Here is a 26,043-nt window from a genome sequence, read left to right as displayed (position 1 = left end):
GCTTCTCAGACATTGCTTTTTAAAAGGTCTGTATAATTTATTAAGGAATTTGAGCTTTTAGCCATTAAGTTACAACAACAATGCATAACTTGACATTCTTACAATTGTACATACACAATGGAAAAGACACAAGTGCTTAATTCAAACAATGCAACCGAGTCAGTACAAGGTTACAATAAAAGACAGTCGGTTGTGAATAGTTGTTGACAGACTAGCAAATTCAAATGGTTCTCTGCAGGTATGTTTATAATAGAAGTGACTTCAAAGTTTTGGACCTAAGCTTCTGACTAACAAAACTATGAAAACTCAAATTATTTTCCTCTTCTGAATTAAGGATATGCTCATTTTAAAATGCAGTATCATTACCATGTTTGAGACAGTGAAAAGTAGCTTCAGGTCCAATGGAAGTATAATGGACAGTCCCAGGCAATGCACTCTTCACACAAACACATGCAATTATAGAGACATTCTACTTTTAAAACTTTCTCAAATCAAGTTTTGCAATACAGCAGGATAGCTGAGGAGAGAGATCAGGACCCATACTGAAAAAACCCAAAAGCCTTCAGCTTGATTTGTGCATGTTTAATCTACAATTCCAATTCCCAAATCTTCACATATCACCTGTAAGAGAAAAGAATACACCCGGTAAAGACCAGTCTCATATACGTGTTACAATTTTTTACAAGCATTCCCATTTAAAAAATTGGAGTTGCCATATTTGACTAATTTACTACGGCCCTCTTACAAAATTGCATCTCTTCAACTTAACCAAGAGGAGCCCTTCTCTCCCCTCTTCCACCCCAACTCCTCCTCCCTTTAGCCCTGCTCTAAAACTCATATAAGTGCACAGTAAGGATATTCAGTTTTTTACAGCCTTGACAGATTTAATTTTCTGCCAGTTAAAGAGTATGTGATAAACTAATTCAGCTTAATCTAAATGTGAGACACAGCAAAGTTAAGAGCAGAAAAGGAAAACCAGAAAGGACCACTCTTATCTCTTCTTACAACAGCAAGCTATTAAATCAGTCCAAGCCTTTGTGTGAAGTCTCACCCAGCCTGGCGACTGAACGGAGACACACACAACAGAACAGTCAAGCTGCCGGCACAATCTGGCACCCAGCAGTCAACACCAACAACTCCATTCCCTCCATGTTAACCTCAGGAGATACTTCCAGCTGACTCCTCCACTAGATTTCAGTTCCAGCTCTCTTTGTAAAGCTGCAGAGTCAGTACGTTCTTACTGATCTCAGTATCCTCATCCAGCACAGAAACACTACATTCAGTGCCAAGTGCTGTAAACCAAACCAATGAAAACTGTATATGATACCTCTCCCCTCAAAAAAACCCCAAACAAACAAAAACCCCCAGGCCTTACCCCCACAAAAACCCCAAACAAAACAAACTCCAAAGACCTAATCCCCCCCTCCCTCCCCAAACCCAACCTATCACATTATCAATATTACTGGGTCATGGTGCTAAAGGCTCTGCTGAGCAACAGTTCCCAGTTCAACATGTGTGATACTGATGTGTAACAAAAGACATGGTTTTATTACATGTTGTGGCAACAACTAAAAAATGTTCCACAAATTCAGAATGCAGTCTTTAACCTAGTGGTGTGTACTTCAAAGTACAGTTGGTGTTGCTAAGAGCACTTGAATGTCTACACTTGTCTAGACAGAAGCCTGCTTTTATGAGACAGCTAAATTATCAGTCTAACCTACTGTGTTCTATCTGTTGTCACTGGAATGTGAAACCAACACCTTTCACTTCTCATTGACCTCATGAAAACCTTCAAGTGCCACTGCCTCTGTCTCATCCACAGGGCTTAGGACGTGGGGAACCAGCACTGCACACTTGCTGGACTCCTCTCTGCACAACTACAACTGGCTGGTCTTAGAGAAAGCTTAAGAGGATAGGCAGAAAACCTGAATGACCATTCCCAAACCAGTAAGTAATTAAAAAAAACCAGCTTGCACATTTGACAAGTTGTTGCAATGGCATTTCTCTGTGCCAGTTACACCCTGCACAGGACTGGAATTCCCAAAGTGTAACAGCCCAGCTTTGGCAGGAATAGACTGGTGCCCAATTTATTAAATCAGCATGGATTAAAAGCATTCTCACTGTAGTTAAATTATCCTACAACTCCTCTGGGACACCTCCAGAATCTAGCCCTATTTACTGGCAACAGGTTACTGGACTACATTCAGATCCAAGGTGGGGTTGAGGGGCAGAGGAAAGGAGCTACTGCTATCCTATCAAACTTCTCCAGTACCTGCAAAGCATCTCCTCTAAGTATTGCTTAGAGCCAAAGAAGAATCCACTTGAGGGGTCATTAGTAAAACAAAATCCAAATTTTCTAGTTAAATTGGTACTGTAAGCAATAAAAATCGCTATTAACACACTTTTAGATCTGAAATGTCTATGGTTCATTTTTGCTTGCTGAAAGCCAGTTTAAATGGTTGTTCACTATATTTTTTTTTACAATTTGTCATTTGTAGACTATAATTAATAAACTAAAATTTCTGAACAAAGAGGGGCCTCTAGTTTTGCTTTAAGACACCAGCTTGTTTTGACACGTTCATAGCTCCTTAAAAAACAAAACAACCAAAAAACAACAAAACCAATCACTTAACTTCACAAATTTTCTCCCTAACAGAGACACCAGAACTAACAAAGCCATATCAATTAACACAACACTAATAAAACTTATCCCACAACCAACAGCATCACCTAGTCCTGCTAGGGGTTTTTCCCAAGTGATTTATTCAGCATTGCCATTGAGGGGCTTCAGACCTCATGTGGGTACTGGGCTTTAGCTTTTTGTATAATCATACCACATGAATACCTCTAGTAAGAAATCCTCTGCCTGATTACAGCAAAGTCTGACAAAGGGACAGATGTCTCCAAGACAAGTTCCTGCATGTTTTATGAAAAATGTGCAGCTAGGAAAAGAAAGAGATCAGGGCACAGGGAGGCAGCAGGAACCACAACACACACAGCTCCCACACTACGCAGGACACAGCCTAAGCCAAAGAGGCAGAATACAGATTCCCCAAATGGTAGGGAAGGGAGTCAGAAAGCACCCGGCCTACGAAAAGCATTCATGGGGGGATGAAAAAAAGACTCTAGTTCTGACCTGCATATAAGCTTTTGGTAGGTAAAGTGCTAGAAACTAGAAACAGCAATTTGATCCAACACAGTGGAGGTCCAGATAGCAGTCTGTGAACCTGTACTTACCTACAGCTGCCTACACCTGTTTACTTTAAATGTTTCAGATGAGCTGTAACAGCAGCTCACATGGTTGATGCTTCTAATCCTATCTTGCTACTGTTTTAAACTCCCTAGATTGTCTCTTTCCTGCCCTGTACTTTTTATTCTACCTCTCTTTTTGCTAATGGATGTCAGCTTTTTGACTGAGGTCAGACTAATGATTCGCTTCAGGTGATTTTTGTCATCGTGCTTCCAAGGAGAGCAAACTGCTTGCTGGAGGCACTGCAATTCGGCCTTTTACTGTCATCATTCCTCAGCAGCACAGCTGGCCTTACAAGACCTAACTGTATCAAAGATCAACTATGCACAAACCAATTTGATAGAAACAACTGTAACTACTCTCCTGAAAGGCTGAAGTGAAACAGGTGCAGTTCCGGCATCAGAAACAGACCCCAGGACTCTTCGTACTTGGGTATTTTTCTAAATCAGCACACTTCAGATTTTATAAGCACTCTTTTCAGTTTGCAGGTCCTTTAGCTTTTCTCCCAGCTTTCTATCAGATCTCAGATTTGATTCTTAAGAAAAGCTTTTGGTTTTATAGGTATTACATAAAGGCTCAAGTACTTACCACATTTCTTCTCTCCAGAATGAATACTGTGCAGTAGTTATCAGCAAGACACAATCCACAGACTGACAACACTTCTCTTGATAACTTCTCTTTTGGTTCCTCCTTGAGCTAGAGTTTAAACCCTCTCAACATACACTACATCAATGTTCAGTTTTGTGTTAAAGAAGAGGGAGAAGACTTAAGTTTTTAAAAGTGAAGAGATAGTTAAAAAGGCAGTTCTGGAAATGTTGATAAAATTCTTTTGGAGACATAAACGTCCTTATACATTGCTTGGTTTAGTTATGGGCTGGTTTTTTATTTGTTCAGTTTTGGAGATGGTGGGTAAGTCATATTCCATTCTCATGTGCTTCTCATAAGATAAAGGCATCACAAAAACTTGCACCTGCTGGTGACATCAGAACTACAACCTGACAGTTTTCCAGTAAACCTAAGAGTTACACTCCTATAAGGAAGAGGCAAATTTTTTTTTAAGTAGGCATTAAGAGGAATTTTTTGAAGGAAATTTAGGGTGAAATATCTGCTCTGCAAAGTAGAAGTTCAGATTATATTTCCCCATCTGAAGCCTCTGTCATTTCTGGAACATTCATTCTAAAATTAAAAAAAGTTATTGCTTCTACTGAAGCTCAATATAAGTTAGAAAAAGAATTGCATATTTTCTTAAAAACATTCCAAATATACATTTTAAAAACAAAATGCACTCTAAAACAAATGTCTGGTGAAAGACACTGTTTTAAGCAACCTGTAGCAAGAGCTTTACAAAAGAAAATCGAGGAATGTAGCATATTATAACATGACAATGCTAAAATCCTAAACAACTCACTTAACACTCTTAAGTAGTGTTTTAAATATACATATTTCTTTACAAAACAGTTTAGCAATTCCTTATACCACTTACAGTGTATAAATATTTGGATAAGAGGTCATAATGGGAGATGCCAGGGTTTATATTTACTCTCAGATGCTTCAGATTTCTTAAGTGTTTTACTATAAGGCACAATACTCCTAATCTAACAGAAAGGAATAAAAGCTAATGGCAAACCCAGTCAAAACTCCTAATGTGGAATATCCAAGAGAAGAATTCCAGCATCTCTATTCAAAGGAAAAGAAAAAACCAAACCAAACCAAACTTTGTATTTCTTAAGAAACAGTTTCAATTTGTACATAAAGTGGATCAGGATGGGAACAGGAGCAAGAAGGAATTAAGTAAATTCTTATAAATAGACTAATAAATATATCTTAGCCATAATTAGCCCTTTACCTCTGTTCTACTGAGTTTAAGACTGAAAGAGGTAACCAATGTGCATATACCTAAATAAGTCTACATGCTCAGCACGTGAAGACCACCTAGCACAACTTATTACTGCCAAATTCAGTATAAAAAGCTTGCAAGATGGAGAAAGTCTCCTTTTCTTAGCATCCACTCCAAGTAGAACACATTACAAGATCAAATTACTATTTGTTACATGTAACAAAAGTTGCAACTAGCAATTTTTCCATCACAAAAAAAAGAATACACAACATATCCATGAAGTTATTTGATTCCTTCAAGGTTAGATCGTGTTTTTTTCTAAGAATATCCATCTCCAATTACAACAGATCATAACTTTCAGAACATTTTAACAGTTGTAGTCTTGTAAGTGTTCTCCATGTGTTCATACTGAATGTAAATAGTGCATCCAATATATTTCACTGTTACACATTGTACATTGTTTTCACTGCCTAGTCTTCATCTTTGTTACAGCCCTCTGGAACACAATGACATTGCAACAATGCTTACAGAAAAAGGGTTATTGCATCTTTTTTTTAGGATGAGACATCCAGAGGAGATTTTATAAAATCCTCCTGTGTACAAAATTCTTAGTTATTAGCCCTTTTGGAACACCAGCTAGAAAAGTTTGAAAGGTAAAATAATTTACATTGTTATTTTTTCTGTTCACTAGACAAGAGTCCATACTAATTAAATAAAAAATAATAGTTCTTCAACAGTCTATTCAAGATATCTTCCATGAAGCAGTTCAGTGGGAATTTCCATTAGATAGATGCTCTCCATGCCGGTTACTACTGACATCCACATCTAAAAATTAGGAATTAAAAGGAAAATTCTTTGTTGATTTACCATTTTAACATGCTTTATCTGCTACCTTAATGTAGACTCTGGCAACAAATTTCATATTCATATATACCTAAAGTTCTCAACATTCTCTGGGTAAGTAATCCTCCTATGGTACTGTTTACATCTTTTTTTTGCCCCCCCCCCCCTCCAGTTTTCTCCAGCTTGATCAAATTCTATGAAAATCTACCTGCTTGTATTTTTTGAACACCAGTAGTAACTGACACCACTCAGTCTGGTCTGCACCATAATACTAACACCAGTTAGAAAAGAGCTTCTTCTAATGCAGTGTATGGTGTTAAGGACTGTCCAACAATAAACTGACTTACCAAGCAATGCTGTGGTTTCACCTGCATCCTCTTTTAAACTGGTACACTGCAATACAGATTCATTCGTGGAGGAAGCTGACAATTCGCTGACCTCATTTCTATCATCATCTTGCAAAGCAATACTCAGACTTCCAACTGAAACACTGCCACTTATGGATTCAGGTATTGGAACTTCAAGTACATCTTCAGGGTCCCCCTTCAAAATTAAACATATTTAACTGACACTTTAGTCTCCCATCAGGCATCAACATTCCTCCATGTTACCACTTTGTAATCTCACATTATTGGAAAAAAAGATCATTTTTTTAGCTATTATCTGTGCACTCCTGGAAACAGTGTTGAACATTGTCCACTTGCAATGTTATTGTCTGAACGTAAAGAAATAAAGCCAACCAAAAGAAAAGCCATTTTTCAAAGCCACCTCAAAGCCAAGAGCAGCAACAGGAGTCCACCCAGTCAGCCTTTTGGATGGAATATTTCAACACTGTAGCAACAGTATTGCTGCAGTCTAGTTAGGAGCAGGCTCCACTGAGGAAACTTATTGATCCTTTGAATTTGCAGAAACCTCTCTTTTTCATGACAGTAGTTGTGCAAGCTAAGACTTTTTTTACTGGGGTGAGCAAACATTTGACATCAGCACAAACTTCTCTCTTCGTCTACCTCCAGCCTAACTTTAAGTCCGTTCCAAAAATGCAAATATGCTGGCTTGTCACTTTGCAGGAACAAAACATCTACAGCACAGGCAAAGGGATTTATTTTGCCTACTGTATAGCATGGCTATTTCTGATCCATTCTGAAACTTAACTCGAAGTCCTACATGTACATTTCTGTTCCTAAAATTAAGCAGACTACCTTCATTGCCATAGCTATACTGATATTATTTATACATAAGTAAGTATATTGCAGTATAAGTAGCTATTCTGTGAGTCTCCTAACAAGTATTTTTCCCTTCCTCAAACAACTAGCAAGGGCCCATCTTAAGATTTAAGAAATTCTAGTCTAATTTTTTATCATCAAATCATCACATTTTAAAATGTACTGAATTGTAATAAGCTACAGAAGTGCTACAATTGAACACAAGACACATATGATGCTAATCTTTATGTATGTGGGTGGGGGACATTAATGATTTTCCAAAACTTAGACAGTTAAATAAGCTGAAACTACAAAATTCAGCAATGCTCTACAAAATCAGTCAGACATGCTGAACTGCAGTTCTTTCTCTCTTAAGAAACAGTATAATGAAGAACTAGACCACTTAAGTCTGTCCTTTAAAAAAGCCAGGTAATAGGACCTAGTACCTTCTTTCTACTTTGAGCCTTTAAAATTTTTTCAAGTATCTCAAGTACTTGTCTGTAGAACTGAACTGATCCTTGAACCTCTTTGCAGAAGGTTTAATATATTTCTATAATAAGGCTGCATATTCTTCTCTGCAGGTATGTCACTCAGCAAGTGCACTGCTGAGAGAAGCTGCTTTGCTTTTTACACTTTTTTTCTTCATATCAGTAAAAAAATTCAAGTAATCACTCTACAGACTAGATTGGGCAACCTGGATCAGGCTGAAAACTAAGATAGTTGTGGTGGGGGGAAAAACGTTTTCCCCCTGGAGTTATAAAATGGTAACCCCCAAGGGGGTGGTGACCCTTGGGGTTGACCCAATCAGCGCTCCTGCAAAATATAAACATATGGCAAGCAGACCAGAAAAGAAGGTGATGTGGTTGTTGTTGTTGGAGAGGTGGCCATGTTCTGAGGCCACGAGGAGAGAGGGGCCTGGAGCCCCACTGGGGGCTGGGGCCCCCCCCAGCCCCCGGCTGGGGGGCTACAGGGACTTGGAACAGTGTTAGACTAGGCTAAGTATCTGTAGCTAAGAGCTGGGGGATGTTTCTTCACTGTAAGCAGCAGCAGAAGAAGCGACAGAAACAGCAGTGAACGGAGGCTATGGCTGAAAGCCAAGAGATAAGAACTGAAGAAGCAGCAAAGCCAGCATTGCAGCTAAGGAAGAGAGATACAGAGAAATGTCTGATGGAGACAGAGCAGGACTAAGCTTTACAGAGAGAGAGAGTTTGGGTAAGAACTGAAACAAACTCCCCAAACTCCTTGGAGACCTCTCCTAGAGAGGAGAGGTGGTGGACTCCCACATGAGAGGAGTCCTAAAATGCAGCACCAGAGAGACAGAGAAGAGCTAAGAAGCTCAGGCGTCCTGGAAAGCTGGACCAGGACCGCCAGAAGAAAAAAAATCCTGAATGATTTCCCACATTATTAGTGTCAGTAAGACTTGAATGACTGATGACTAAGCAGGATATATTTGCTCTATTTCATTAGAAAAATGAACCGGGCTTCTCTATTTAATATAATCCCATTCCACCTGCTTTCCAAAAGTCATTTTGGCCAACAAGCAGAGGAGGTATTACTCCTCCTGGTTGGGCTTGGTATCAGTATCCACTGCAACAGCGTGAATTCAGTAAATATAACTATTCTGAAGGTTTAAGTATTTCAGTTTTCAGCCTGTATTCAAAAGGGTAAGTCCTTCTGCATATAACACAAGATACATCACCTCCAAGCAATGAAAGTGAGCAAAAAACAAGCTGCTAACATAACAATATTAAAGTAACAATGGCTCTTTCACATGACAAACATATTGCAACTCTTAGGTAAAGCCTGACTTAATACACTGAAGCACCAAAATCTGGTATATACATATTACATAGCAAGAGTATTGCCACCTTTGACAAAACAAAACAGTAATTCACAAAGCTCTTCCACAGATCTGCTAAGTCTCTGCAATGAAATAAGAGAAAAGGTAGTCAAAATACAGACCTAGTCTATGAAAGGAAAGTCCCTGAAACCAAAGAACACCCCTGTTTTTTAAAGATCTCTGTAGATCAGTAGGAGATGAGAGAGGTACATTCATGTCTATGGCATTTTAGTGGAACTCAAGACTATTTATCAACAGTGACCAAGTAACCTACCGCATGTGTCTTCATCTCTCTTTTCTGGTGCTGTCAGAAAGAAATGAGAGCACATCATTTTCTCTACTTAACCAATTTCTGGTGAATGACTTTAGGAAGGTTTTAAGTACCAGCTCATTTACAGGGATGAAACGCAGGGCATATGTGAAAGTACACAAACACTACGTAGAAAAACTGGTTCTTTTTCCTTTGAATCACAGTTCTCAACAACATCAAATATATGCTCTAGATTTACTGAATTCAGTTATATATTTGTAGCTTGGACAAACTATCTCACCTCTGATTCAATTTCCTTACTATCACCAGCTGGAGACAGAAAAAAATTGGTTATCACAAATTCAAAAGGTGCTCGATACACTATTTAAGCTCTTACCCATAAAATTCCCTTATTTTTCTGTTTCTCAGTTAGTCTTGCATCTTTGCCTAGCAACTTGAGTCTTGTCAAGTTACAGCTGTTCTCATTCTGAACAGTTACATGAAGTCTTGCCTCCTACAGTGTACTTCTACCTTGAAGATTAAAGTAAGTGTGCAACATACCCAGTATCCCAAAGCTTTGATAACGTCTAGTTTACACATTGGACAAGTTCGGTGGTCCAAAAGCCAAGGATCAATGCACGTTCTATGGAAGATGTGCCTAAAGAAAAGAAATGCCCTTTAGAACTTATCATGAAAGCCACACACTACTCCTTCACACAGTGTGCAAGTTAACAACACATTAGACATAAACTCTTCCTTGGTAACACTGACAATTAGATGTTGCTCAATTTACTAGTACAAATAGTTCTAGAAGCCTTGTCTTTCATGTTTTCTGATGTAAGAGATGTTACTAACCACAAAGACACCCCAGAGTTACCAGTTCAACAGTGTACCATTCTAATTTAAGCCATCTCTATTTCACTCCTGCAGTCCTCCCAATTGCTCCCTTGCACCTGCATAGGTGTGAAGCACTATGTGGTCTCGCAGTGCCCTTCAACATCTAGCAGGCCAACAAATGGCAGCTTCAGCTCTGCCCCAGAGGTTAAGAAGAGTTTACAGAAAACTCACTCTATTTCTTCAGAAAAACATGTTAAAGAGTAAAGAAGAATTACAGCAACTTACTTGCATGGCAGAATTCGGACAGTGTCTTTCAGTTTGTAGTTCTCGATGCACACAGCACAGTTTTCCACATCAACATCTAAACCCTAAATGTGATAACATGTTTAAGTGTATTACATCTATATTCCATTACAGAACAAGCTTTGTGTAATAGCTTCACAGAGTGCAAAATGTATTAAATGGTATAGCAAATAAAAATATCTCCCTCACTTAATTCAAGATTCTATCAAGAGGTGATTTGATCAAGTGTTACCAAATGCTAAAAGTAGCCAAACCTGGATTTTCTACTTTAAATAGTAGAAACATGGTATCTTAGGTAATATGTTACATCTCAAACATTGTTTTTGATCATGGGAGCTTAGAAACATTTCAGTTTAAAGTAACTATCCAATGAAATAATTTTAAAAAGAGATCAGCACAGATCAAAGTACACAATCTAATTCTGAACTAGCAGTCCCAAAGATTTTCAAGTGCTTGAGCAGGAAGAGATTCTCAGGGTAGAATACTGCAAACATCTTGACCACTTTTGTCTACCACATCCTAACAGATATTCCTTCATAGCTTCATAGTAAAGTATGCAACTTGGGATGGCTTAAAACTTTTCTCCAAGCTCACACTAGGCAGAACATCAAATGCAGTGTTTCCCCACCTCTATTTCTTTCTAAAGGTTAGTATCTTTCCTAACAGGTCTTACTGTCTTTTTGATGCCATGCTTATAGTTGCAGTGCAAATATGATGGGTATCTCCAAACACAAGAAAAATAATACATTAATTGGGCTGTATAAAACCTAAGTATTAGAATAACAGACAGTGGACAAACTTCTTTACTTTTATCCCCATAAAATAAGTATTTTTGGTGTACCACTTACTGAAGCACTTCAATTTCATTACCACAGACACTCGAATTAGTTCTGCAAGCAAACTTTCAAGTTCAAGGCAACTATTTCCTTCCTTTGCATGCTATCAATTTACATAATTAATGCCTTAAATTCCTAAGTTAATCACATTAAGACTGTGGGGTTTTTTTACATAAGCAAAGTTAAGACAAGTACTTATTGTGTAACAAGTTATTTTTCATTCAGTACAAGAGGCAAAATCCAAGCACACCATATGTAGCACATACTCAAATGAGTGTCCATTTTACAATAATCCCATAAGCTTCTCAGCAAAAATCTACATGATAGCAAAAACACTTTTAATATATTGACCTATTTTTAGTTAAATACCTCAACCTCAAAAAAAGGGATAACTAAAGACTGTACTGTGTCACAACAAAAGAAACAGATTCTTTTCAAATGGCTGAAAATACAAGAAGAAAAAAATGTACATTTACAGAGTAGACAGGACTATATTTCCAGATAAATTTACATTAGTTCATGAAAATACCTCTACATCAGTAATTTAAATAAATTTGCTGATAGCAGGCTGATTCAAATCAAATTAGAAGTGATTTACTAAGCAGAAAGACTATTTTAATAGAGAGATTTTAACTTCGTCTTCTACTGCGCTTATCTAACAAGGCATTCATAGGTACAACCAGCATACTTTATAACAACTTAAACTCCTCCATTTTATTTTGTCAAGGGTCTATCTATGGGAAGGAACTCCCTGGTACACTGCAAGAATCACGATACAAATTATTTTTAGAGGTTTACTGAACATATTTAAAAGTTGTTAACATATTGCATGTGATTTTCACCATGGGTTTCATCCTGACCCTTTTACATCCCTTTTTTCCTATGCTGATGTTATGCTTTGATACTGCTTTACACATGTTTTGGTTCAATTCCTTCCTTCTTGATCTTGTATGAACAGAAGTATGAATATCTCTCTGTTCACAGCTTGAAATATATGCTAAATTCCATCAAAAAGGAATCTAAATAAAAGTAAGAAACACTCATGAAACACTACTTAAACATGCTGAATGCATAAAAGGAAAAAGGCAAGGAAGTTCAAAGACAGCTTTGGGTTTAAGTTTCAAAACCAATTTACTAAATGAAGGATATTCTGTGTAGCACAGGATCTTAGCTGAACAGCTTCTGCTGAACCATAGCTTTTAAACTTTTTACACATCAATCTCCTTTCTCACTTCGATTTTATTACAGGTTTAAAAACAACCTAATCCTCGTTTTTCATCTCTGAGCAAAAGTAAAAAGTAATCAAATAATAAATACTTTCATTTAAGTAAAAAGTAATCAAATAAGACAAGGGTTGGGGGAAAAAGTGTCTATGTAGTAGCAAAAATCTAGTCAGAAGCTAATTTTGCATCTAGCATCAATGCTGCCTGAAACTCCAACTAAAATATTTTCTTTCAAAATCTTGGCTTTTTCTACATTGCTTATTCTAATACAGTTCAGTTTAGGCTGTATGCTGTCGAAGCCAACTTTTTAGAACAGATTTCATAACATAAGAAAGGTACTTCAAAAAATTTACATTTCAAGGTAAGTCTACACAGCTCCTTAATGTATTGTATGTCAAAAGATAAAACAAGTGTTTTATTTTTCAAATATATTTATATTTTAAGGCCTTCTGATCAATAAAAAGATGAATGTTCTTTTAAGAAAACAGAACATTACATCACTGTAAGAACTGTGCAATCAGTAGATCCCAGGAAGTATTTTGCAATCCACTTGTTGATGTTTTCAAGTGCTGAAAACATAACAATGTTTTCCCATCTTTACAGTACCAGCCTTGTATACATTCTGTATAATCAGATATTATTTGCAACAAAACAGCCTTACATTTCATAAGTAGTTCAAATTTGACTCTTCAGTTTTAAATTCTGCCTTTTAAACAAAGGCCCTAAAATAAGCCTAAAACTGTATGTCACACTGCAATTACGTTGTGAGAGGTTAAGTTTAAATTCTATGAAGACTTTACAACCATTTTTAAAACTTATAGCAATAACCAGAGACACTGAATTACCTTTTCTCCACGTTTCACAGTATGCAGCTGAAGCTGGCTGATCGCTCTCTTGGTTTCTTTCCTATGTCCCTTGAAAGAAGATTTAAAGTATTAGTACAGACATTAGTTTCAGGATATTATATTTCAAAGTTTTTAAATACTTTTCATGCAGATTGCTAAGTCTTCTGAATGCATCTAAAAAAAAATAATCTCTGGCTAATTAATTTGTTTACAAATTATTTCCAGCCAGTAGATGTTCAAGAACTGCAGGTTTTGCACTCCCGGGGCCCGGCAGCACATGTTATCTGTACAATGACCCCGAGCAGTACCGAAGGGAGCAGACCACACCGACACATCCAGCCTTGCATCCTCACTGCTGGCATCAAGGGTCTTTCCGCACATGAAAACTGAAACCTGTGTAGGCTTTAGACGCAATCAGAGCTGAAACAGCACCCGTATAACCAGACCTTCCAGTTAGTCAAGCCCATGAGCAAGCAGACCTTACGTTTTGCACCAGCCTGAGAGCAGGTGGAATCCTGCCAGGCAGCCTACAGCTGGCCACAGGTCAAAAGGCTGCTTGTAGCTATTAATACTTCCCCTCAGTTAAACACTGTCTCCTACGTTAGACAAAGCTTTGCACTGAAAGGACACATTATGCGAAGGAGATGACAAGAAAGGCTTTACAGACATGATGCACCATACTGGACTTCTGTACAGTAACTCCTAATTATGCTTAGAGGGGAAGCAAGAAAAGAAAGCAGTACTGTATTCCAAGACAAAGTGCCAGCTACTGCAAGAAACTGAGAAACTCAACACTCCCAATTAACAGATGCTGACTTGTCTAGCAGCAACACTCACTAAAGAAATACCACAAAGGAATTAAAAAAACCCCCTATAATGGCAGCTTTTCTCTGTAATAATTACAATTATGTATATAATTTTACAAATGTATAGTGTTGAAAATTGTGATTTTTAAATTTTCATGGTGTTAAAAATAATTAGTCTGAAAGTTCTCCCAGAAAGGGACAGACAACCAGCAGCAGAAGCCTATTCCACCTTCTGTAGCACTGCAGGGTTTTCTGCACAGTCCTGTTTCATATTCAGTAGCAAGGAGGTCTTCCAAAGTTTTACTGCTGAACTGGTGTTAGAATAAACCTGAAGGTAACCATCTTCACCTTCATTTAGCAGCTACACAGCACCTTGCTTTAAAGCATAACATATTTAACTCCTGAATTTTAATTGTCTTGGAGTCCATAAGCCAACAAAAATAAGATTTAGGTTAGAAAAGTGGTTTTTTGTCTCAAAAATTCTTTTAAGACTCCTAACCATATATCTTGACAAATATCTTCACAACATTTTCTGACCTTGCATTGGTTTTGTTTTCAATGGTCATTTAGAAGAGAGAGAACTGAGAAAATGGTATAACCTTTTAATGCTAGACAGTTTCATTTAATTAAAAAGTATTTGGATGACAAGCCCAATGACATAATCTATTAAGACTGTGGTACATATTTCTGAGAAACATCACAGTCACACTAAAGAAACCCCAAACACCTTAAAACTAAAGCACATTATATGATATGATGCTTAATAAAGCATGTGAACTTTCCTTAGTGTGAACTACCCAAAAGGCAACAGGAAGAAGCAACTTTCTTCAACAAACAACTGTTGCAACACAGAAATACATCCCTTTTTCTACAACATTTCTTAAACATTTTGTTTTCTTGAAAGTATTCTCATAATATAAGTTCTAAGACTTAAAGCTTAGCAAAAAAGACTCTACCGAACCAACATTTCAGGGAGACCACAAGTTCAACCAATACAGAAGTCCTGTGTGTTATCCTCAGTTATTAAAAAGAGAAATTAAATATCTTCCTAGAAGAGTCCTGTAAGTCCTATACAGAGCTCAGACTCCTGAAGGCAAACAAAAATCCATTCCTTCCTCCCCCAAAATCTACATCTTCAAACAGAAGGAAGGGGAAGTCCACATACAAAGTAGTGACTGAAACAACATTCTTTCCTGGACTGAGGATAGAACAAGAACCATTTGCAAATATAAATAAATGCAACTTTATTTTTCACTATTAGTAGAAAACTATGGTAGAGCTACTGATGACCACAGTAAGAACCTAACCTATTTACAGGAGTTGAAAAGCAGAGGGAAGTGCCATTCTAAGGTATTTTCAAAACTCAGCTGGACTTAGGTCCTCAATAATTCCATGGAAGTTGCTCTCTTGGTCACAGGAGTCCAGAGGTCCCTTCCAACCTAAATTGTTCTATGATGTAGCGCTTCCTTCAGGGAAAAAAAGTAAAGCTGACTTTTTTTTATTCTATCGAAGTACAGGAATATGAAAAGAGTACATGTTGAACAAAGTTATTCTTTCTTAACCTTCCCAGAACTCTCAGTGCTCTCAACATTTCAGGCAGCCCAAGAGAGGTTAATCTCACCACACATGCACCTTCTAGTCTGCTGCAATTCAGTAACTCTACAGTGGAGTGGTGGAATTACAAGTATCAAAAGCAGCTTTCATAAAGCTTTAGAACCAAAAATTCTACCCTGAACAACTTGTGGGTTTTATTAAGGAAAGAAAAAAAAAAACTTACCGTGGTGTCTTTCTGTTAAAAAAAGTCTGGTATGGGAAGTTAATACTTTCAGAATGAAAATTACTGAAGAATGAAAATAACTTTTAATGCCAAAAGGAAGGAAGTTCAGTTAGGTGACAAATCACACAAGAAGCTGCCCTTACTCTGTTGTTGACAAGTGGCTAAATGTATTTCTCACTACTTCATACGAGCATCTAATAATTATAACTAGTCAAACTTGCGATGCCAATCAGCATACTGCTTATTAGCCTCACTAACTACTACTGAGCAGCTTTCACAGTTAGCAAAATAGGAAGGCACAGATCTTCAAGAATGCATCAATAAACAATCAAAGTTAGGCAACTGATTTGACAAAAGGAGGAGGTAAATACTCTTATGCATCATCAGATCCATTTACCTGGTTTCCAAACTGTGATCCTGTATACAGGAAGCGCTGTATATAGTAAAATATGAGCCAAGCAAGTGATATAATCATCATGGTGATGAAGGCGATGGCTACAAACACAACTGATTGACCACTAATATATTCCTGCACATGTCGTGTGCCAACAACAATAGTCATTTTTACTGGAATCCCTCTTCGTACTGGCTCCAATATCTCTATGCCTTTTGGATAGCCAACCATTATCACCACTGTATTTCCTGTTCCTGTTGGAGGGGGAAAATAAAGAAAAAAAGTCAGTCATCACAGTAAAAATGTAGGCATTCTTGCTTGATGGTAATTTGGCCTCTTCAGTTTAAGATCAAGAAACAAAGTTACAGGAAAACCTCCAACACTTTTTTTCCCCAGGCATAGTAGACTTGATAGAAAGTTTACTAGTAAAGAATCCCTCATTTACTTTCAGAAACTCTCAAACATGACATAAACTACAACAGATGCATCTCTACTATTCATCATTCCACACAGAGGTGAGATGTGGATGCCATGCAAAAAAGCTAGACAAGTTATACACATCTCATCTTGAAGTTACTTAAGTTCTATCTTGCAACTCAGGAACAGCTGGTTTTTTATTTGTCAGCATGGGAATTTTAGCTGCAGATGGAGACAGTATGTGAATATCACAAAAAGAGACACATTCAATTTAGTTTGAATCTGAATCCATAGTACAATGACATTGGATATGTAAACAAAAAGAAAAGATGATTCAGATATTTAATAATAAATTACATTAAACATTGAAATACTTAAAAATTCTTTAATACTAAATATTCAAAATGTAATGAGACTTCACAACAAGGACTTGTCAAGAAATACTCTGGCACTCTTGGGAGCGTTGGACCAAAGGATTTTTCTTATACATTAGAACTCTAAAGCACTCAATCTGTATGAAAAAAAAAAACTAATTTCAAAAAACCCCAAAACCTTTAGGCATCATGTTGCCACCAAAACCAGTAAGGATACTGTCAAGACCAACTAGCCAAAACTAAAGACCCTCTGTGACTAGAGTTTTACTCTATTTTTTCTGGAAGTATCTCCAGTATTATCTCAGAAACATCTAACCTAAGTATTAAAAAAAATTACATGACACATTTTCACTGGTCTATGCTATTTTTATTTGAATAGCTCTTATTTTGGTAAGTCATGGCTTTATAGTTTACTTTGCTCTCCTACCTCTGAGAAAAAGTAAACTAATCTTAATTTAGAGAGAAAGGAAGAAAAAGAGAGAGGTTTTCCTAGCTGAAAAACTACAGCTGTAATGTCACAGTTACCTTTTTAGATTCACAAGATTACCTACCTGCAACAAGACCTCCCACTGAAGGCTTAAAGCCTTTTTCCCCTCCCAGCTGTGTTAGATTCCCTACTGAGAAGCTATGTCAAAAGAAAGTGTTTCCTAATTTATAACATTACATCAAATGGGGACTTTCAAAATCCAAAGCTGCATTTTGGACTCACCTACCTCTCTGCCTACTAAGAGAAAGAGTTATTTGCCTAAACTATTTACCCCAAATCCCTATAGTTGAGACGGCTGTGACACCTTGTCAACCTGGCCACTCTGCTAACAAGGGGAATTTGCAGAAGTTTCACTTCTGTATGTAGCAACTCCTTCCTCCATAAGGTGCAGACAGCTTGCTTTGGATGAAACACTAAAGATGAGTAACCCTCCTATCTCAATGCCAGTTACCCTTTCTCAGCTTCATCTTGTGCACCTCTGATCACCTGCTATAAGAATTGTTATACCCGTCTGCCAGATCCAGACCCAGCAAAAGAGCAGATTTTCTGAAGAGAGTTATATTTCTGGAAGTTGTGAGGATGGTGCAGAGATACACACAAAAAAAGAAAATATGCTAATGGAGAAAGGCCCAACTTGTGCCTCCCCTCAGGCACCCCACTCTGCTGACCAGAGCTCCTGCTGTCTTGCCTGGTGGGTGTGCTTGGAGACACAAAGCAGCAAAGCTGAAGACAAACAGGACAGGCTCCACTAATGAGTTCTGCTCACCAACAACATGCCAATCCAGGTTATCACCTGTTATCACAAGTCCAAGCATACTAAGAATTGGTTAATCAATATTGTTCTCCTCTCTGAACCAGCATGAAAGCATTACCAGAGAGAATCATGAGTTTCAGAGAAGACTGTGTGAAGCACTCTTTGCTCTCTGACCCTGCACAGGGAGTTAACAAGAAAAGAACACATAAAAGTAAGAATTTATTTCACATTGCTGAGAACTGCTATCCCCATACCTAAATCAAGAGATTAGGTCCAACGTCCTTACTCAACTGTAAGAGTTACAAGTAATGGCAGGGGTGCCTAAGGATGGCCAGAGAAGGGTACAGATGTGTTGGAAAGATTTATGTGGTTTCATTCAAGCTTGGAGAAGAAAAGTAAGTTTCAAGATTAGAGACAGCCTGGATTTTTCAATCAATAAACATTTCCACCTCAGTCCTGAAATCTCGAGTCAGTTTAATCTTGCTATCTAATCCTCCATGCGATTTCTAACAAAGAAGTATTCTAAACCCCCCCAACAATAAGTAATGCCTTTCTCTGTTTTGCCACTAGCATGCCCAACTATCAGGCAGTTTTTTTCCTTGAAATCAGGCTACTTTTACATAATGGCTGCTAGATACTGTGGCACCTTCCACGGTTAGAATTACCACAGGCGTGCCATAGATTTTTAAATAAATGTCCATTAAAAGCATTTTAACAGTTTTAAAGACTTGGTGATGAACCTGCCATTAAAAATACATACAACTGAACACAGCGGCTTTGAAGGTCATGAGACAGAAGGGGGGAAAGAAAAAAATAATTGCAATCAACGACTACAAAAGGAACAAGAGCAGTCTCAGAGAAGCAGTTGCCCTGAGCAGCATGTAAGACTAAGGGCTTTAACTCATTCCTTACTAATTTTAGCCTTCTGTTCTGAAACACGTTATTCAAAGACCGAAATTATGTTGAATCATTCCATCAGCTTCTTCAACTGCAGCACAACTCAGAGATCTCAATTCACATTTATAAAGAAAACTCCAAGTGTCACATATATGTATCTACTGAAAGTAAGTTTTGTTGGCTTTGCCTTTCTACAACTTTCTAATTTTACAATAAATAATCTACGTTTTTACTCTGCCAGAGTAAACTTGTTTTCTCATCTAGGTTTGATTGATGCTTCAGTGAAACTGGGTAGATTTAAAATTTGGTCTGTGCTTTTTAACATTACCATGGCTGGCAGATCCTTAGGATACTTGCAAAAAAAGGGCAAATCTGGAACTCTGAAGATGAAGGCATGTTTCCTGCCAGTGCACAAAGGTCAGTTTTACTGCTAGCATTGCTCGTCTTTTCTTGGAAGAGGAAACCAGCACTCACCTGATGAGGAAAACGCAGGACAGATACAGATTCCAGGCATCCCAAATTACAACATTTATTCCCATTGACGCACTTAGAGACAAAAAAGATAATTTTCTGTCATCTGGAAACCGATGGCAGAAACACTCTAGCTTTTGTCCTCCCGAGAAACATCAAAAAGCTCCCAGAGTTTGACCATGTTAGTAAAAATGTTTAAAGTCAGTCCATTGATTTATTTAAGCGTAAGCATCCTACTAATACTGCCACAATTAACACCGAATGTTCTCTTGAGCTCCTGGTCCAAACAAATGGCTGTTACCAGCACACTAACAATCCAATGACAACCATCTACCCCAACCTCATCTCATCAAATCCCTGGTGCTTGTTGTGTTTTCACCTGATGCAAGAAGCAGGATGCATAACCACTGGTACACATACTTTTTTCCACACGAGTTTCCAACACATATGCACTTTTAAGTATAACACAGATTATACACAACTTTTTGAAGTTACTCCTGCTTCTTCAGAACAACATTAGCAGCTCAACATCATACAGTCACTAAGTTAAGCAAGCCACTAATTTCAGTTCTGTCCTTTCAGTATTTACAGTACCAGAAGCTTTCAGTAGAAAACAGCAGTAATACAGAAATCATGCACCACTTGAGAATCCTGAGTGGTGCTGCAAGCAATGTAGCAAACAGTTGAACTACAGGCCAAAGTAACCCTAACTGCTGCTTTGGAGATGGCAAGAGCCTATAGAATTATGAGTACAAAGTAATTTGCATCTGTTTTGTTCAATATACATCCATAACAAAAAACATGACAGTGAAGGAAAGAACTAGTTGGACGTATTTTGGCAAATCAAAGACCCTTTTCTTTATGTAGCTAGAGTCATAATCTCAAATTAAGTCTCAAGCTTCCCTTAAATCCACAGGCCATGAACCAAAGTCCTACCTCAGACTATGAAAGACCTACCTCAAACTATGAAAGCCAGTCCCTCCCACTCCTGTGTGTCAAGCACAATCATATTTTAATTCCACCAGTCTTCAAGGTAACTTATGTTCTAATTAGAATCAACAAATCCTAGTTTGAGGGGGGATTCAGAGATGGCTGGATGCGTGAACTACAATAGAAAAAAATATAGAACCAGAAGACCCCGTTTTCTTTCCACTGCAATACACCTCTGCCTCCCCCTAATTCCTCAACAAGAACTGAGCCTCTGACTCTCCTTTGTCTGATCTCCACAATACCTCACACCTTGCCTCTCCAGACTCTTCTCCAGCCTGCTCCCAGCTAATATTTACATGCAATACTTGTTTTGGTTTTGGAAATTAATTCGAAGCTTTCGTTTAAAGTTTGCCACCATCACAAAAATGAACAGATTTAAGATTGCCTGCAAAGTCTGTAAAACTGAAGTTTGAATTTCTGTTATTGAGATACAATAAGTGAAAAACACCTTGAGTCATTTGGGTAAAATGAGCGTTTTCCATTAGAAAAAATGTCCTCAGCCACACATGAAGTTGTGTCACTATTACTTTGCTAGGGGAGGGAAGTCATTCAGCATTTTGAACAATGTAATTCAGACAGAGAGCAAAGGCCTGAAACACGAGACACACCAGTTAAGTCACAATTGAAGAATCTTCTTTTAGAAGAAGAGACAGGATTGCAAGGCTACATATTTAAATTCTCGACTCTCTTGTTTCAAAACTGTAATTAAGAGCCCTACTCACTGCACTCATGAAGCTTACAAAGTATCCAAGAAAAATACAGACTATTTAGAATATTTGCCCTTTATCAAATGCTTTGACATCAGCTACAACAAATGATTTCTTCACCTACTCAAGAACTTCTCTTTCTATTCAAGTTGAAAGGTGTCAAAACCCACCAAAAATCCTACAACAACAATAGCACACATGCATCACATACATCCCAGAAAATTCAAAGGCCAGGCTTTTCAGAAGGAGAATGAAAAGATGACACTGGAATCAGAAAAGCCACCTGTTTATCACCTTCACATAATTTAGGCTGCACCTCTACCAACCATAAGCACTGTTCCATCTCATACCATTTTCAGCGCCACTAATTGCAAACTCACTAAGTGGATTTTACTCATGCATATAACTCCACTCCTTAGTTACTGCACTGTAGATTTCCTAGAGTATATATCCTCAGCACTTTCCCAGAAGCAAAGTTTGCTTCCTCATGTGTCAATTCACAAATCCCTTCACAGGAATGGAAAACCTAAATTGAGTAAAATACAACTTTACCTTCCACGTTCTTCCCTGCCATTCTTCCACAGACTCTTCTTCTCTCACTTCAAAAAGCCTAATATTTAAAATACCAGCAGTTCTTCCATATATTCCCAAAGTACACTAAAAATATTTGAACATTTACACGTCTGAAAGTTTCAATCATGAAACAAACATCTATGACTGCATCAGAGCTTGTATATATTGGGATATATTATTATATTCCCATTCAAACCATTCTAAAGTGCAACCTGCACTTGTGAAATCAGTATAAGCACAAGTACACTATTGTATATATGCACTACACTAAATCATACTCTTTATATAGGCAGAACTTTTATCAGCAACATTCTGCCAACTTAAGACAAAAAACCCCAAACAGCAGAGAGCACTTCTCTTTATGCCACTGACAGATAACAGGTCCAAACCTGAGCAGTAAGCTCAAGAAGGTCTTCTGTAGCCAGAGACAACAGCAGAAAAGAGAAAATTAAAAAAAAATATATAAAATAAGCAAGATGAGAAAAGGAGGAAAAGATTCAACAAGAGAGCAAACAGTATCTTTGTGAGAGAATTCCATGCTACAATGGGCAATGGAGAAGAATGAGGAAAAAAAATTTGTACTGATTGGCCAATACAGAGCAACAGCAAGAAAAAGAAGCTGGTAAAGAGGAAAGAATTATTACACAACAATGTATCTTAATTGCCACATGGGATCAAAATCATAGGTCTATTGTACCTGCATCTCATCTCCACTTTCACAGTAGATTAAGAACATGAGATGGGCCAGGCTGATCCCAAGCAACCAGCAGGCTAAGAGTAACAGTAATCATGCTTCCAATCCCCAAATTGGTGCCCCTTGGTATTCCAAGGAGGGACTCGTTTTCCAAACGATAAATGACATGTGTGATAGAGAACAGCTCCCTAACTTAGTTTTTCAGCTCACTACACTAGGAAAATACGTTTGTTTCCTTTAGAAAGGCATTATGGTTCTATTTCAACCAGGTCCCTGGTCTTTCCCTTCCTCATGACCGAGGATGAGGATGAGACCGTGAGCATTAACAAACTCATTGTACCAAAAAGCTGTGTGAAGCACACATCTGCAGAATTTTTTACTTAGTTTGCTTTGTCTTTGCATCCCCCTTTGAAGACCTCCCAGTTTCTCAAAAATCTACAAAAGCAAACATGGATTTTATTACTGAATTTCGAGGCTCTTTTCCCCCTTTGATTTAAGCATTTGATGTCGTCATGACCATAAAAATTCAGCAAGGCTTTAGTGTCATAGCCCAAGCCGGGACTGCGGCGACAGAACACGTGGATTCCTATCTCGGCAAAAATCACAGAACCCAGGCTACATAGCAGCAGCACGCTCAAACAAGTCAACATCCTTCTGCAGGATTCAGTTTTCCTACTCCATTCGCAAGCGTTTAAGGATTACCTGATGCTTACACTCCTCTCCCACCCTTCACAGACCTGCGCAGGAAGGACGATGAAGCTATTACAACAAAGCCTGTACCAAAAGCTATCACTAAATAGCTACGGCTATGCCTTCAAAGACACCTGAAGGCATCTTCGGGGATACCTCGTGTGTTTCCACACGGTCTGCAGAAAGCGGCCTACCTGCGACCGCTGCAGCCACTCTGCCAGAGGGTGCCAGGCAAAAAGGTATCCCTAAAGAAAACCCAAGGCTCCCACCGCAGTCTGTCACACGCTGCCCATCCCGAAGGCTCCGCCGCATCTCCCCCTCGACGCCTGGGCCGTAACTTGGGAGACAGAACACGGTCCCGGCATTTTCCCGAGTGTGGCTTACAGAAAGATAAAACAAAACCCCTGCTCTCTGTACCATTTTTACAGGGATTTCTGCCTTCCCGCATCCCCATCCCTCACCGCGCAGAGCCGCAACACCGATGCGGGCCGGCGTTAGACAAAGCCATCCTCCCAGAAACATCCCCCCCGAACCCTCGGCGAGCGCCCGGCGCCCTCCCCGCTCACCCAGGTGGGACATGGACACGGTGCTGTTGCCGAAACGGGCCTCGTTGTAGATGACCACGGCGGCCGCCCGCTTCCGCGCCGCGTTCGTGACCTTGTCCTTGAAGGTGCAGCCGCCGCGGGCCACCAGGGCGATCCAGGGCTGCGGGTCGACCTCGGGGGGCCCGCGGCCGCCGGGCGGCAGCGGCACGTCGTAGTCGGTGTCGGCGGCGCAGCCCTCCATGTGACGGGGCGAGGCGCCGCGGGGGATGCCCACCAGGCCCTGGGCGCTCTCCTTGGGCGAGCTGTCCCCGTAGCGGCCGCTCTCCGTGTTGCCGCGCACGGTGCGGTTGCTGAGCGGCTCCACGTAGGCCGTGCTCACCCACGCCGTGTACCACTCCAGCGCCCGGGCGCCCGCGCACGGCGGCGGCGGCGCCCCCAGCGCCACCAGCGCCGCCGCCACCAGCGCCAGCCGGGCGCGCCGCACCATGGCCCGGCCGCCCCCGCCACGGACACGAGGAGTGTGAGGAGGTCGCTCCGCCGCGCTGGCGCTCTGCCCCGCGGCCGCCGCGCTCTGCCCCGCGGCCGCCCCGCACCGCGCAGGTACCAGCAGTGCCGCCCCAGGCGGAGCCCGCCCGCCACCGCGGCTGATGGCGAGCAGGGGGCCGGGCCGCCCCGCCCCGCGGCATGACGGGAGAGCGGGGGGGGCCGGGCCGGGCCGGGCGGGCGAGCGCGGCGCGGGGATTGAGGCTGTCGGGGCGTTGCGGCACCCAGAGAGTCGATTAGCTTGGAAAAGACCTTCGAGATCATCGACTCCAATCTATGACCGAACCACGCTGTCAAACAGACCATGGCACTAAGTGCTACGTCCGTTCTTTCCCTAAACAACTCTAGGGACGGTGACTCCACCGCTTCCCTGGGTAGCCCATTCTGATGCTTAATCACGCTTTCTGTGAAGCAATTACGCCTATCCTCCTATTGTCCAACCTAAACCTCGCCTGGTACAGCTTGAGGCCATGTTCCTCTTGTCCTGTCACTGGTTGCCTCGTAGAAGAGGCTGACCCCCACCGGGCTCTAGAGATAAGCGATAAGGGCTCTCCTGAGCCTCCTTTTCTCCAGGCTAAACAACCCTAGCTCCCTCAGCCACTCCTCATAAGACTTGTGTTCCAAACCCTTTACCAGCTCCGTTGCCCTTCTTTGGACACTCTCCAGCCACCTTCAATGTCCCTCCTGAATTGAGGAGCCCAGACCCGGACACAGTACTTGAGACGCAGTCTCATCAGTGCCGAGTACAGGGGGAGAATCACTTTCTTCGTCCTGCTGGCCACACTGGTCCCGATACAAGAAGATGCCATTGCTCCCGGTCAGACGGGGGCTGGTCTGGGGGCGCAGCTCAGCCCCCTGCGCGAAACCGGTGCCTGAAGTGCCTCCTGCACAGAGAGTGTCCGCTGCAGCCAACCTGGGGCTGCTTGGCCTTGGACCCTGGGATGGGCGTCAGTCCTGAGTCCTGTCTATCAGCCTGAGCAGTGACATATGTGTGAAGTTAAATGAGTCACTACCGAAGACTCCAGGGCACACCTCGCCCTCATTCGAGGGTGAAGTATGACCTCCTGAGGAGTGGAAGGAGGCTGAAGCGCCAGAAGCAAGGACAGACAGGAAGAAGGAGTGGTCAGAAGTCAGGAGCAGAGCGGTGCACAGCCATGCAGGGGAAAGGGGTCGGAGATATGCACACTCAGATATAAATGGTACTTGTGCTGTTATGCTGAGGGGAGCTCACTTCAGAAGGATGAAAATGGTGAAAGAGTTAGTACTATGTCTGGAGGAAAATGTATTTAAATAAGAAATGAAGGTACTGAAAAAACATGACCATTCTATGGATTCATTTTCCATTAGAAGTATTCGACATATATCTCTTCTTAAATAAATACATTTAAAGTCTTACCTATTCTTTCACAGAAGACATCTGTACCTTTTTCCAGCTTCTGAAATAAATTGCTTGCTTTCATGAACCTTTTTTAAATAGTCTCATATACGCGTTTTCCTTCAGAAGTCAACAATTGTGTGATTCTATACTGTTACATATGCTGTCAAACAACATTGTCAAACTTTGTCGATGTCCTTCCTAATCATGATTATATGTTGGGGCTGCTGACGCAGATAGGGTCCAGTAGAGCCTGGAATAGTTTGTGCAGAAGATATTGTCA

At 40.0% G+C, this 26,043-nt stretch overlaps 1 protein-coding gene and 1 non-coding gene across 3 annotated transcripts; both read right to left on the bottom strand.

The window, feature by feature from the left end:
* Nucleotides 1-12: 12 nt before the first annotated feature.
* Nucleotides 13-24,405, bottom strand: RNF149 (ring finger protein 149). Of its 2 annotated transcripts, XM_032678057.1 has the most exons (9): nt 23,864-24,405; nt 16,247-16,497; nt 13,267-13,335; nt 10,345-10,427; nt 9,784-9,880; nt 9,247-9,276; nt 6,278-6,473; nt 3,839-5,912; nt 13-621 (listed from the first exon to the last, which is right to left on the bottom strand). In XM_032678057.1, the coding sequence occupies exons 1-8, from the start codon at nt 24,327-24,329 to the stop codon at nt 5,854-5,856; spliced, it is 1,251 nt and encodes a 416-aa protein (XP_032533948.1). In that variant the 5' UTR covers nt 24,330-24,405; the 3' UTR covers nt 13-621; nt 3,839-5,853. The 2 variants fall into 2 exon arrangements, with proteins under 2 accessions (XP_032533948.1, XP_032533949.1); XM_032678058.1 differs by lacking the exon at nt 9,247-9,276 and having other exon boundaries at nt 23,864-24,395.
* LOC116783551 lies at nt 3,413-3,528 on the bottom strand. The gene has a single exon (XR_004355747.1). It is a non-coding gene; the product is annotated as a small nucleolar RNA SNORD89 (small nucleolar RNA).
* Nucleotides 24,406-26,043: the final 1,638 nt, after the last annotated feature.

This window comes from Chiroxiphia lanceolata, chromosome 2, assembly GCF_009829145.1.
Source record: "Chiroxiphia lanceolata isolate bChiLan1 chromosome 2, bChiLan1.pri, whole genome shotgun sequence".
NCBI classification, from domain to species: Eukaryota; Metazoa; Chordata; class Aves; order Passeriformes; family Pipridae; genus Chiroxiphia; species Chiroxiphia lanceolata.
This window is presented reverse-complemented; position numbering and strand designations above follow the sequence as displayed.